Source organism: Scyliorhinus canicula, chromosome 2 (genome assembly GCF_902713615.1).
Source record: "Scyliorhinus canicula chromosome 2, sScyCan1.1, whole genome shotgun sequence".
NCBI classification, from domain to species: domain Eukaryota; kingdom Metazoa; phylum Chordata; class Chondrichthyes; order Carcharhiniformes; family Scyliorhinidae; genus Scyliorhinus; species Scyliorhinus canicula.
The window spans coordinates 118766977-118780915 of NC_052147.1; the positions used below are offsets into that span (position 1 = coordinate 118766977).

Sequence of the window (13939 nt, forward strand, 5' to 3'; positions counted from 1 at the left end):
TTAGTTTCAAGGAATCGATCAATTTCTGGTTTGAACATACTCAATAAACGAGCTTCCAACCTCTGGGGATTGGCCATGATAAATTGCCCTTAGTGACCCAAAGTTTAGGAGGGGTTATTGGATTACGGGGATAGGGTGGAAGTGAGGGCTTAAGTGGGTCGGTGCAGACTCGATGGGCCGAATGGCCTCCTTCTGCACTGTATGTTTTATGTTCTATCACCTGCTGCATGAAGAAATTCTTCCTCACCTCAGTCTGAAATGGGTTGCCCCTTTATTCTAAAACTGTGGTACCTGGTTCTAGACTCACTAGCCAAGTGAAATATCTTATACACGTCTACTATTCAATGCTCTGTAAGAATTCTGTAAATTTCAATGCGATTGTCTCTCATTATTCAAATCTCTAGAGAACACAGGCCCAGTTTCCTGAATCTCTCCACATAAATCAATCCCACCATCCCAGGAATCAGTCTGATGAACCTCCAATGCAGTCCCTCTTTGGCAAGTATCTTCTTCCTTTGATAAGGAGATCGAAACTGCACATAATATGTCAGCTGCTGTCTCTGCTAAGCTATACAATTGCAGCAAGACATTGTTACACCTGCATAGAATTTAAATTCCACCAGCTACCATGTGAGGGATTTGAACCCATGTCTCCAGAACATGGGCAGCACGGTAGCACAGTGGTTAGCACAGTTGCTTCACAACTCCAGGGTCCCAGGTTTGATTCCCACTTGGGTCACTGACTGTGGGGAGTCTGCACATTCTCCCCATGTGTGGGTTTCCCCCGGGTGCTCCGGTTTCCTCCCACAGTTCAAAGATCTGCAGGTTAGGTGGATTGGCCATTCTATGTTACGGGGATGGGTTGGAGGTATGGGCTTGGGTGGGGTGCTCTTTCCATGGCCTGTGCAGACTTGATGGGCCGAATGGCCTCCTTCTGCCCTGTAAATTCTATTAATTTTATGAACATTAGCCTCTCTTATTATTAAACCAATGATATTACCACAATTCCATCATCTCCCCTAAACATATTAACCAATGGAGTATTGAATTTTGTTGACAGCTTTCAAGTTGTGCTTGCTTTTGAAAAGGTAGTAATTTGTGCAGGGGTATGAGCAAGGAAGAAACAGAGCAATGTGGCTAATCCGACTGATTTATCATACACAGCTGTTCCTGTCTCAAGTTCATGAGCAGTCTACTCTCCTAACTCTGGTGTGCCATCACAACAGATTGTGTCTTCAACACCTGCTAGGGATTATGCAGTCTTTCTGCAGAAGCTATTTAAAGCATTGCAATCTGGTTGTTGAGGAAATAACGGCTGAAGACTGCAGTAGACAGTTACAGATAGCATGCTTTGGAATTCAATAATGAAACCCCTGAGGTGAATCAACAATCAAATTTGCAAACCACATGAGTGATTCGAAAATCAGTTTTGCATTCTATACAAATCGGTTGACTCCACATGATTTGGGTCGACAATCGATTGTGCACATCATACAAGCAAATCAACAATCGATTTGAGCGAATCAACAATTGATTGTGCACATCATGCAAGTGAATCAATAACTGATTTTGCACATCATACGAGTGAATTGATGATCAATTTTGCACACCATACCAGCAAATCAACAATTGATTTTGCACACCATATGAGTGAGTGGCAATAGACTTTTGCATGGATCAGTCGACTCCACACGTGTTGCATAAATAAAGAATCTATACAAAAGTTGGAATCTTCCATTCTGGAGTCTATGTTCCGTGGCGGGCGTGCAATTGAGAGTGTTTTTTCTCAGGGGGCATGGCAGGATGGATGATTGCGCATAACCGTGCGTTGTTCAGCTCATTACATAAGCATCCATGAGGAGCTCATTGATTATATGGTGAAGGCAGGCAGGAAGTTATTATACCCAGCAGTACCTCATGGGGGTCAACAGTCTGGATGCCAAGCCCAGCCTGTCAAGCCTATCCTCGTAAAACAACCCGCTCATTCCAGGTATCAATCTAGTAAACCTCCTCTGAACTACCTCCAACATATTTACATTCTTCCTTAAATAAAGGCACCAGAGCTGCAAGTTGTAGTTTCACCGTCCTGTATAACTGAAGCATAACATTCTTACTTTTATGTTCAAGTCCTCTTGTAATAAAGGATATCATTCCATTGACTGTTGGCAGTGCCACCTGGTCACCTTGCCAGTGCCATGCTGACACTCAGGTGGCATTGTCAGGGTGGCAGGTGGGTTAGTGTCAGGGTGCCAGGCTGGCACTACCAGGTTACCCAGGTGACATTAGCAGTGCCTGGGCACATCCTGCCCAAAGGGCATGCAGCTGGGGGCAGCTAATCTCGTTGGAGACACCACAAGTACCGTTCCATCTGGCCCCGTTTGTGGGTACCAGTAACAAACAGCACTCACCAAGGTCCCCAAAGCAAAGGGATTGAATCCTAAAGCCTCAGGTGCCTTGAGAATCTACACATTAGAGTGAGGCTTACTGCCTCGTTCAAATATGCAGAATGGCTAAAAAGTGATCCCGCCCATTATGGCCGGGATTCCCCTTGCAACATCTCGCGAGATTGCGTCTAATCTCGCGAGGCTTTGCAAGCCGGGTAGATCTCGGGAGTGGGGTTTCCCGGCTTTCACGGGGCATGCTGTGCCATGGTGAGCTGCTTTTCCAGTGCAGTGTGGCCGGAGAATGGCGGCCCATGGCTCTGAAAATCCACAGTTTCTCCAAAACTTGGGTTGGTGTCTGCTGAAACAGCTTAAAACTAAGCAGAGGCCTGGTTACACCAAATTCTGAAGCCCGTAACTTCTTCTGTGGCCTGTTGGGACTGGACACGCTGCCCACACTAAATATGGCCTCAAGGTAAGACATGGGTAAGGAGAACAACTTTCTTCATTCAGCATTCTGCAATATATTCCCAATGGTATCCAAGTACCCATTTACTGCCAAATTAGGGAACTTCGCTCAATGCCAGGAAGTTTATCAGCGATGATGTTTTATACTGTCCAGAAGGAATAAACAGTTTCAGACCAGTATTCTTATTTTCTCATTCTTTCTGTTTTTTTCCTTCCGGGTGTCTGCAATAGCCGTGATCCAGGCCTGTGATTTGTTAATCATTTAGGAGTACATAATGCCGCTATACACTTTAGCATTTCTTCACTGTGTTGAGGTTATCATAATGATAGTTGTGATGGTGATTTCAGACAATTTAGATTTAACTGGATTTGTTCAAAATGTCCATGTATCAGAAAGGCTTTAATTTCATGATCCTAAATCTGACCAAAGCCACATTTGATATTAGAGTTACCTTTCAACAAAAACGTTCTTCCCTGTTCCTAAGGCATACAGGCTGCACAGGATCCTATAGCAGGACACTTGGACATCATCCACTGCAAGCAGAACACAGGAAATCTATGAGTTTGGGACTCTCAATGAAGCAATCTCCCGTCACATTTTTAACTGAAGCAAATGTTGACAAAATACCAAACTAAAGCCTACTCAGTCAGTCATTACTTTGAATGTTGATCTTTCGGAGTCCTCTCCAAAGATGTTGCCTAAGGCAACCCAGGCAAATCTGAACCTCAAGCTCCTTGTTATACATTTTGTTGCATCATTCCAAGAGAACTAGAAGGGTAGGTATTTGCCTTCAATGGCCAACTGTTTGACATCACCTGAGCAGAGCACAGAAAATAACACCAGGCGGATGGGGGAATCTCACTGCTCTCATAAAACCTGCTGCATTTTCCTTTCATTAATTGTAATGAAAGGAAAATCTGGAAAATTCTGTCACTGGCATGCAATTCCCAACTCACACTTCCTGAAATTTACAGAAAAAAAGATTTTTGAACTGAAGAACACAGGCAAAGAATTAACTAACCAGTATATCTGCTCCAGCAACTCCTGCCCACATATTCTGTCATCTATTTCTCTTTTGCCTCAAAACAACGAAAACTTACAAATAAAGGGTGGAGTCAGAGTTCACAGCTCAGTCAATGATGAAGCCAAAAACAGTACAGCGTGATTTTGATAAACCAAGTTACTCACATATTATGTCGATTCCACACTGATTTTGACTGAAATGGCCAAATAGTGAAGTTAGCACAGGTAGCAGAGCGACAGTCGTGTAGTTGATGTTCTGAGTGACTCCCTTTAGTTGGGATCGTGAATGTGTGAATTTTCCAAGTTTCAAATTTTCCAGTGTTTTCTCCAGGTCTTCTGCTGCATTTTCAAAGAACGAACGCAGTCCCGCTTTCACCAACTCTGAACCAGACTTCATGACAGTTCTAGAAACCACAATTGTGAATAATTGCACAGGTCCAGTTAAAGGGTTCAACAGCTGCCATTTAAAAAGCAACAAAAGATGAAATGGCTGAAAGTAAAGAAGTGCCAAGATTACCTCGGGTCCAGGGTCCGAGCCAAAATATGTAAACAGTTTACTATCGTACCAGAGTCGCTGCCTTCGGAAGTAAGCAATGAAATACATTATAGCATCTATCACCCTGCTTATTTCAGCAAAGACAACATTGTAATTAATGTTGATGCCATAAGACTATAAGACAGGAGCAGAATTTGGTCATTCGGCCAATCGAGAGCACTCCACCATTCAATCATGGCTGATATGTTTCTCATCCCCATTCTCCCCATAACCCCTGATCTCTCTATTTATCAACAATCTATCTATCTCTGTCTTAAAGACACTCAGTGACTTGGCCTCCACAACCTTCTGCAGCAAAGAGTTCCACAGATTCACCACCCTCTGGCTGAAGAAATTCCTCCTCATCTCTGTTTTAAAGGATGGTCCCTTTAGTCTGAGATTGTGTCCTCTGGTTCTAGTTTTTCCTCCTCGTGGAAACATTCTCTCCACGTCCACTCTATCTAGGCCTCGCAGTATCCTGTAAGTTTCAATAAGATATTTCCTCATCCTTCTAAACTTCAATGAGTACAGACCCTGGATCCTCAACTGCTCCTCATATGACAAGCTCTTCATTCCAGGGATCATTCTTGTGAACCACCTCTGGACTCTTTCCAAGGCCAGCACATCCGTCCTTAAATACGGAGCCCAAACTGCTCACAATACTCCAAAACGGGGTCTGACCAGAGGCATATACAGCCTCAGAAGTACATCCCTGAACTTGTATTTTAGCCCTCTCTACATAAATGCTAACATTGGGCGGGATTCTCCAGGAATCAGCAGGGAGAGCAGAAACGGCGCAGTGGAGTGATGGGAATCACTCCGGCATCGGGCTGCCCCAAAGGTGTGGAATCCTCCGCACCTTCAGGGGCTAGGCCGGCGCGGAGTGGTTTGCGCCCTGCCAGCCGGCGTGGAAGGCCTTTGGCACCATGCCAGCCAGGGCCGAAGGGACTCCGCCGGCCGGCGCGGGTCCACGCATGCGCGGGAGCGTCAGCGGCTGCTAACGTCATCCCCGCGCATGCGCTGGGGTGGTTCACCTTTGCGCCGGCCATCGCGGAGGCTGACACGGCACAGGTCCACCCGCGGATCGTGTGCCCCGATAGGGCACCTCCCTGGGGCAGGATTGCCCCACGCCCCCCTGAGGACCCCGGAGCTCGTCCGCGCCGCCAGGTCCCGCCGGTAAGGGACCAACTCCAATTTACGGTGGCGGGACCTGCATAGAATGGGCGGAATTTCGGCCTATGGCGGGCCGGAGAATCGTCGGGGGGAGCCTGGCGACCGGCACAGCACGATTCCCGGCCCCACCAAATCTCCGGCGCTGGAGAATTCGGCAGCCGGCGGGATTCACCGATCCGGCGGCAGGGGTGGGGGGGGGGTCAGAGAATCCCGCCCATTGTGTTTGCCTTCCTAACTGTCGACTGAACCTGCACATTAACCTTAAGAGAATCTTGAACTAGGACTCCTAAGTCCCTTTGTGCTTCTGAGTTCCTAAGCCTTTTCCCATAAGAGTCTATGTCTCCACTCTTCCTACCAAAGTACATAATCTCACACTTTTCCACATTGTCTTCCATCTGCCACTTCTTTGCCCACTCTCCTAGCCAGACCAAGTCCTTCTGCAGCCCCCTTGCTTCCTCAATACTACCTGTCCCACTGCATATCTTTGTATCAGCTGCAAACTTAGCAACAATGCCCTCAGTTCCTTCTTTCAGACTGTTAATGTGTATTGTGAAAAGTTGTAGTCCCAACACCGACACCTGAGGCACACCGGCTGCCGCCCTGAAAAAGACCCCTTTATTCCCACTCTCTGCCTTCTGCCAGTCAGCCAATCCTCTATCTATGCCAGTATCTTACCCTTAACACCATGGGCTCTTAACGGCCTCCTATATCGCACCTTGTCAAAGGCCTTCTGCAAATCTAAATAGATCACATCCACTGGTTCTCCTTTGTCTAACTTCCTTGTTATCTCCTCAAAGAATTATAACAGACTTGTCAGACATGACCCCCCTTTGACGAAGCCGTGCTGACTCAATTCTATTTTATCATGCAATTCCAAGTACTATGCAATCTCATCTTTAATAATCGCCCAGACACCAGCTTAGAACTGTAGGAAGAGACCGTCAGCATCATGTGCAATGCATACAAAATGGACAGAGCAGCTGTACTTCTCATCCAAAGGTGACTTTGACGGGCCCAAGTTATTTTTAGGTTCAAGTTTCATTGAAATGTCATCGGTGAGCTGCATTTGTTCCATTAGACCCTAGATTTTCTACCTCGGAGATGGAAAAATGCACAACCCCAGTTGCACTCCCTGTGACACCACAGTGGGTCACTACAAACGGTTTGGGAACTCTTGCTGAATGTTGGTGAGTGAGAAAGCAATTAGATCTCATGCTGATTCTTTGGGCTCGTACTGTGTCCAGATGGGATCAGATTGTGGAAGGCATGGTGGTGGTGGTGATGCCAGGGGTGAGGCCTAGGGCAGGTTGGCAGGGGACCTGAGGTTTCTTAGTGGGTTCAGGAAAAGCTTTCTTCTTCACCCAGTTCCACAAGAATGAATGTTTTAAACATTTCCATCTGGTTTATGAGTGGCACCAAGTGCTTTATGCCAGGTATAAGTGCACTGTGAATACATGGCACACATCTGAAAATGGTTATTGGTGTATTGCAACTTCTGCAGGATCCTGATTTAAATATTTGAACAGTGTCTTGCCAGAAAGCAGCTGGCTTGCTGCTCGTTCATTTACAATCCCACCTGCAAATTTCATGCCGGAGGCTGAGAGTGTCAATGGAATGACCAATTTCCCCTTCACTACCCCATCCTTACCCATCCCCCACCACTCCATCCATTTTTCCACTGCCTGTCACCTGTTTTTCAGGCAAGAAAATACACATCAGTGTATCTGTAGTGCTGTATTACAGTTCACTCAGGAAGTGCTGGTTGCTGTGCTAATGTACATTTTTACATACATCTACAGTCTGGAGCTATATATATGCATTCTGTGACAACTGCATGTAAAAGATATGCATATACATTTTAAATACACTTTTACATGCATGTTGTAGTCTGAAGCTAAGGAGAGGCTCCAACATTCCTTCCATCACCGTGGCTGACCAGTATTTTCTCCCGCTGCCTGTCATTGGCATGTTGGAATGATTTTCAGGTTGATACTCAACCTATTTAGCTGTGTTATGAACACACCTTCTTTGGCCATCAAGTCCTGGAGTAGGATTCAACCCCAGAGCTTATGGTTCAGAGGCAGGGTTTCTACCCACTGAGCCACGAGCTCTTTCCAGTGTTATCTGCCCCATGGTGCAAATTTACATCATGAAGTACACACATGATACATGATAAATTGGGTTGGCTTAGCATCTACTAGTGCAAGCTTGCTTTAAAAAGATCTTAACTGAATCTGGTGAAAAGGAATAGATTGTCCATTATGCTTTATTTCCCCTAGGACCACTGAAGGAAGTGTTTGAAAAACCATTGACATATTGGGTTGAAAGAACGATGGCACAGTGGTTAGCACTGCAGCCTCACAGCACCAAGGAACCAGGTTCAATTCCAGCCTTGGGTGACTGTGGAGTTTGTACGCTCACCCAGTGTCTGCCTGGGTTTCTCCCAGTCCAAAAATGTGCAGGTTAGGTGGGTTGGGCATGATTGATTGCCCCTTAGTGTCCAGGATGTACAGGTTAGGTCACAGGGATAGAGCAGGGAGTTGGCATAGGTAGGGCGCTCTTACAGAGTATCAGTGCAGACTTAAAGGGCCGAACAGCCTCATTCTGCACTGCAGGAACTGTATTATACAATGATTATTCCGGCGCAAAACATACAAAAGTAGCAATGGATTGCCTGCCTTTCCCCCCTGCAACAACAACTCCCTCCAACCTCAGTTCAGCCTGTTCAGGCATTGGTCCCAATACTGAATTTATGGGGCCCATTTCATTCAGGCATTTTACGCTTGATGCAATTAAAACTGTAAGGAGAGTGGCAGACTGCTTACCAAAGAGAGAGACTCGATGTCTGACAAGAGCTGCAAGTTTGCAGAAAATACTAGAACAGGAGAGAACAGAAAACAAAACCCCCAAGAGTCATTAAATACACAATTACAACAATATTCACCTAGTTACTATGTCATTAACAAAATCAACAATACAACGAGAATACTGAGGAATTAACATTGCTATTTTAAACTCATTAAATTCAGAGCAATGAGATCGAAAAATGATATTGAATACATGAAGCTCCTTAAAGTTGGTTTAATCAATTATTAGTCAAACTCAGACTTCCTTTTAGCCTTCTTACATTTCAATTTGAAATTATGGTCAATATTTTGAATACTTGAAGATTATTTTATTATCTCACAGTATGACTGACATAGATATTTAAATGAAAGTGCTTGCTCTCTTTCAGGACACATTCACATTCCATAGGCAGAGGTTTCAACTTGGGAGTAAGGATGGGATATAACTATCTGTCATACATCCCAAATATTTACCTGTACATTGACTTCAGAAAGGTATCGCTGTCCTGCGGGTTCTTTGTACTTCTCTGATGTTTTTACCTGTTTGATCACTTATTTCTTAACCAGCCCCAGGATTTGGGTTCCTACATTCCTATCCATTCCCAGGATTTACCTTGAATCCCCATATCTCTGAGTTTAATTAATAACTATTCATCAAAAGTCTTTTAAAGATTCAACACCTTAGCACCGGTGCGGAAAGAGGCAATTCAGCCCATCGTGTCTGTGCCAGCTGAAAAGAGAAAAAAGCTAGCTGCTCATTTTAATTCAATTTTCCTGGTCCATAGCTTTGCAGGGCAGGTTACAACACTTTAGATGCAGGTCCAGGTACCTTTTCAATGAGTTAAATATTTCAGCCTCAACCACCGACTAAGGCAAATGAGGAGGTAAGAGTGCAGCTTAGCAATGTGGTGGATGCTTACCAGAAAATAAAAGTGAGGGGCAGAACAGGTGACTGTCTTTATGCACCAAGGAATCATCGAAGAGAAGAGAAATCTCACAGTAAAACAAATGTAAAAGCTTTCCATCTAAATGCTAGAAGCATTCATAATAAACTTAATGAGCTAACAGAACAAATAGAAACAAAAGATTATGGGCTGGATTCTCCGCACCCCGACGCTGAAATTGCGTTCGGCGACGGGGCGAAGAATCCAGTTTCCCGCATGAAATCAGGACCGACACCGGTTCGGCGATTCTCCGCCACCCGAAAAGCGGCGTACTCGCAGAGTATCCACCACCTGATGCCATTGCCAGAGGCCCACCCCGCTATTCCCTGCCGCCGACCGACCAAATTCCCGACAGTGTATTTCTAATGTGGTCCCAGCCGTTCGGGAAACCATGGTCGGGGGCTGGCCGATCGGAGGGTGGGGGGGGGGGTCTCATACGGCATTGAGCCTTTATTGTGCGGGCACGCAGTCAATGGGGGGCACTATTTCCGAGATCCAAGTCCGCAGTCTGAGTCTGTCATGGAGCACGGCGCGGGCCGAATGCCGCCGCCGTGCGCATGCGCGGCCTCTGACCCGGAAGTGCGGGGGGGGTCGTATCTGAAACTGGAGCTGTAAGCTCCACGGCGGCTCCCTGCTAACCCCCTGCAGGACTGTGAATCTGTGGTCTTTTGACGCCAGTTTTTCAGGCGTAAAAGACCACAGTTTTCACGACGGAGTGGGGACATAGTCCCTGAAATGGAGAATCCAGCCCTATGACTTTTTAAAAAAAAAATGATTTTTATTCACACTTTTCAACAACAAAATTTTCTCCCAACAATAAAATAAACAAGGTGTAGAAAAACCAGAAACAAAAGCCCCTCCCCCACCATACAAAGCAATAAATTAACAACAAAAAAAGTAACAACGTATAGTTGCAAAAACAAACCCCCTTAACAGACCCATAATCCCCCCCCCCCCCCCCCCCCCCCCCCCCGGGTTGCTGCTGAAATTGACCACCCTCTAACACTCCGCCAGGAAATCAAGAAAAGGCTGCCACTGCCGAAAGAACCCTTGCACCGACCCCCTCAGGGCAAACTTGACCCTCTCCAGTTTAATAAACCTAGCCATGTCGCTGATCCAGGATTCCGGGCTTGGGGGCTTCGCGTCCCTCCACTGTAAAAGGATCCTTCGCCGGGCTACGAGAGACGCAAAGGCCAGGATACCGGCCTCTCTCGCCTCCTGCACTCCCGGCTCCGATGCTACCCCAAAGATAGTGAGCCCCCAGCCCGGTTCCACCCTGGAACCAACCACCCTGGACAGGATCCCCTCCACCCCCTTCCAGAAACCCTCCAACGCCGGACACGCCCAGAACATGTGGGTGTGATTCGCCTAGCCTCCCGAACACCTCCCACACCTGTCCTCGCCCCCAAAGAACCGGCTCAGCCTGGTCCCAGTCATATGCGCCCTATGCAGCACCTTCAGCTGAATTAAGCTGAGCCGAGCGCAAGAAGAGGACAAATTCACCCTCCCCAGGGCGTCTGCCCACGTCCCCTTGTCGATCTCCTTCCCCAGCTCCTCCTCCCACTTCACTTTCAGCTCCTCCACCGAGGCCTCCTCCCCCTCCTGCATCACCCGATAAATTGCCGAGATCCTACCCTCACCGACCCACGTCCCCGAAAGCACCCTATCCTGCACCTCCCCTTGGCGGAAGTAGCGGAAACTCCGCCACCTGCCGCCTAACAAACGCCCTAACCTGCATATACCTGAAAGTATTCCCGGGGAGGAGACCCCACTTCCCCTCCAACTCCTCTAAAGTCGCAAACTTCCCATCGCGGAAAAGGTCCCCCATCCGCCTGATGCCTGCCCTATGCCAACTCAAAAACCCACCATCTATTCTCCATGGTGCAAACCGATGGTTGCCCCGTATCGGGGCCCACACTGAGGCCTTCACTTCCCCCCTATGCCACCTCCACTGGCCCCAAATTTTGAGGGAAGCCACCACTACTGGATTCGTAGAATACCTTGCCGGGGAGAGTGGGAGCGGGGCCGTCACCAGTGCCTCCAAAGTTGTGTCCACACAGGATGCCGCCTCCATCCTCTTCTAAACGGCACCTACCCCCTCCATCACCCACCTACGGATCATCGCCACATTTGCAGCCCTACAGTACCCACACAGGTTGGGCAACACCAAACCACCCACCTCCCTGCCTCGCTCCAAGAATACCCTCCTCACTCTCGGGGCCTTCTGCGCCCAGACGAACCGCAGAAAACTCTTATTCACCCTCCTAAAAAAAGCCTTCGGGATCAAGATGAGGAGACACTGGAAGAGAAACAAAAACCTCGGGAGCACCGTCATCTTAACCGACTGGAGCCTGCCCGCCAAGGAGAGTGGCAACGTATCCCACCTCCTGTGGTGATATGATTTGCATAGCAGTCTGCCATTGGTGCAGAACAGCGGCTTACCATTGGTCCTGGTCGGTCATGTGCCTCTCGACCGATTGGTTGAGACCAGTCATGTGACAGCTCTCCGATTGGTCGAAAGGCTGAGTTAACCACGCCTCCATACCGAGGCATAAATAGTCAGAACGCCCGGCGGTCGTCCATTTTATTGTAGTCAACCGCAGGGCTAAGTTCTAGCTTATTAAAGCCTAACTTTTGTATAGCAACTCGTCTCTCGTGCAATTGATGGCTCATCATCTCCTGAACTCCTCCTCCACCTGTTCCACCAGCCTCAAAAAGTTTAGCCTATGAAGGGCCCCCCAGCTCCTAGCTATCTGGACACCCAGATATCTAAATCTCCTCTCCGCCCTCTTCAATGGGAGCTCTCCTATCTCCCTCTCCTGGTCCCCCAAGTGCAGCAGAAACAGCTCACTCTTCCCCACGTTGAGCTTAGCCCGAAAAATCCCCAAACTCCCCAGGTATCCTCAACACCTCAGGCATCCCCCCCGCCGAATCCGCAATATACAGCAGTAAATCATCCGCGTACAACGACAGCCGGTGCTCCTCCCCCCCCCCACCCCGGCACAATCCCCCTCCAGGTCTTTGAATCCCTCAGCGCCATGGCCAGGGGCTCAATCACTAACGCGAAGAGCAGGGGAGACAAGGGGCACCCCTGCCTCGTCCCCCGGGACAACCAAAAATCCTCCAACCTCCTCCCGTTTGTCACCACGCTCGCTACCGGAGCACTATACAGCAGCTTCACCCACCTAATGAATCCCTCACCATACCCAAATCTCCTCAGCACCTCCCACAGGTAGCTCCACTCCACCCTATCGAAGGCCTTCTCCGCATCCATCGCTGCTACTATTTCCGCCTCCCCATCCGCCGCCGACATCATTATAACATTAAGTAGCCGCCGCCCATTGACATTTAGCTGCCTCCCCTTCACAAACCCCGTCTGGTCCTTATAGATAACTAGCGGGACCACATCTTCCACCCTCCTGGACAGTATCTTAGCCAACAACTTTGCGTCCACGTTGAGGAGCGAGATCGGCCTGTACGACCCACACTGGAGGGGGTCCTTATCCCTCTTCAGAATCAGTGAAATTATTGCCCTAGACATCATCGGGGGCAAAGCCCCCTCCCCCCCCTCGCCTCATTCAGGGTCCTCACTAACAGCGGGCCAGCAGGTCTGAGAACTTCTTATAAAACTCCACCGGAAACCCATCAGGTCCCGGTGCTTTCTCTGTCTGCAAGCTCCTCAGCGCCTCAATCAGCTCCCCCAACTCGATTGGGTCCCCCAGCCCCTCAACCCGCTCCTCCTCCACTCTTGGGAACTCCAGCTTGTCCAGAAAGCATTCCACCGGTACAGCTCCTCATAGAAGGACCTGAATACCCCATTAATGTCCCCAGCACCCCGCACCAGGTTCCCTCCTACATCCCTAACTCCCCCTATCTCTCTCGCTGCCTCCCGCTTCCGGAGCTGGTGGGCCAACATCCGACTTGCTTTCTCACCGTACTCGTATACCGCTCCCTGTGCCCTCCTCCGCTGCGCCTCCGCCTTCCGGGTGGTCAGTATATCAAACTCCGCTTGAAGACTACGACGTTTCCTCAAAAGTACCTCGTCCGGGACCTCCGCATACCTCCTGTCCACTCTTACCGTTTCTTCCACCAACCTCTCCATCTCAGCCCTCTCCCCCCTTTCCCTGTGCGCCCGAATAGATATCAGCTCCCCTCTAACCACTGCCTTCAACGCTTCCCAGACCACCCCAACTTGCACCTCCCCATTATCATTAGCTTCCAAATACCCCTCTATGCACCTATACTTCCTCCTCTGACAGAAGTCCCACATCTAGCCTCCACAGCGGGTGTTTATCCTTCCCCTCCCCAGCTCCAGGTCCACCAAATGCGGAGCGTGGTCCGATATGACTATCGCCGAATACTCCGCCCCCACCACTCGGGATGAGCGCCCTGCTGAATACAAAAAAATCAATCTGGGAATAAGCCTTGTGGACATGGGAGAAAAAGGAGAACTCCCTACCTCCCGGCCTCAAAAACCTCCAAGGATCTACCCCACCCATCTGATCCATAAACCCCCTCAGCACTGTGGCCGCCGCAGGCCTCTTGCCCGTCTTAGACCTCGAACGATC

The 13939-nt window shown here is 48.5% G+C and overlaps 1 protein-coding gene across 1 annotated transcript in view; it reads right to left on the minus strand.

Annotated features, from left to right (window-relative positions):
* ryr3 (ryanodine receptor 3) overlaps positions 1-13939 on the minus strand; it is a 500545-nt gene that overhangs the window by 142353 nt on the left and 344253 nt on the right. Inside the window, 4 exon segments of the mRNA XM_038785757.1 lie at positions 3302-3383; positions 4039-4277; positions 4391-4451; positions 8407-8456. Coding sequence (XP_038641685.1) covers positions 3302-3383; positions 4039-4277; positions 4391-4451; positions 8407-8456 — 432 coding nt within the window.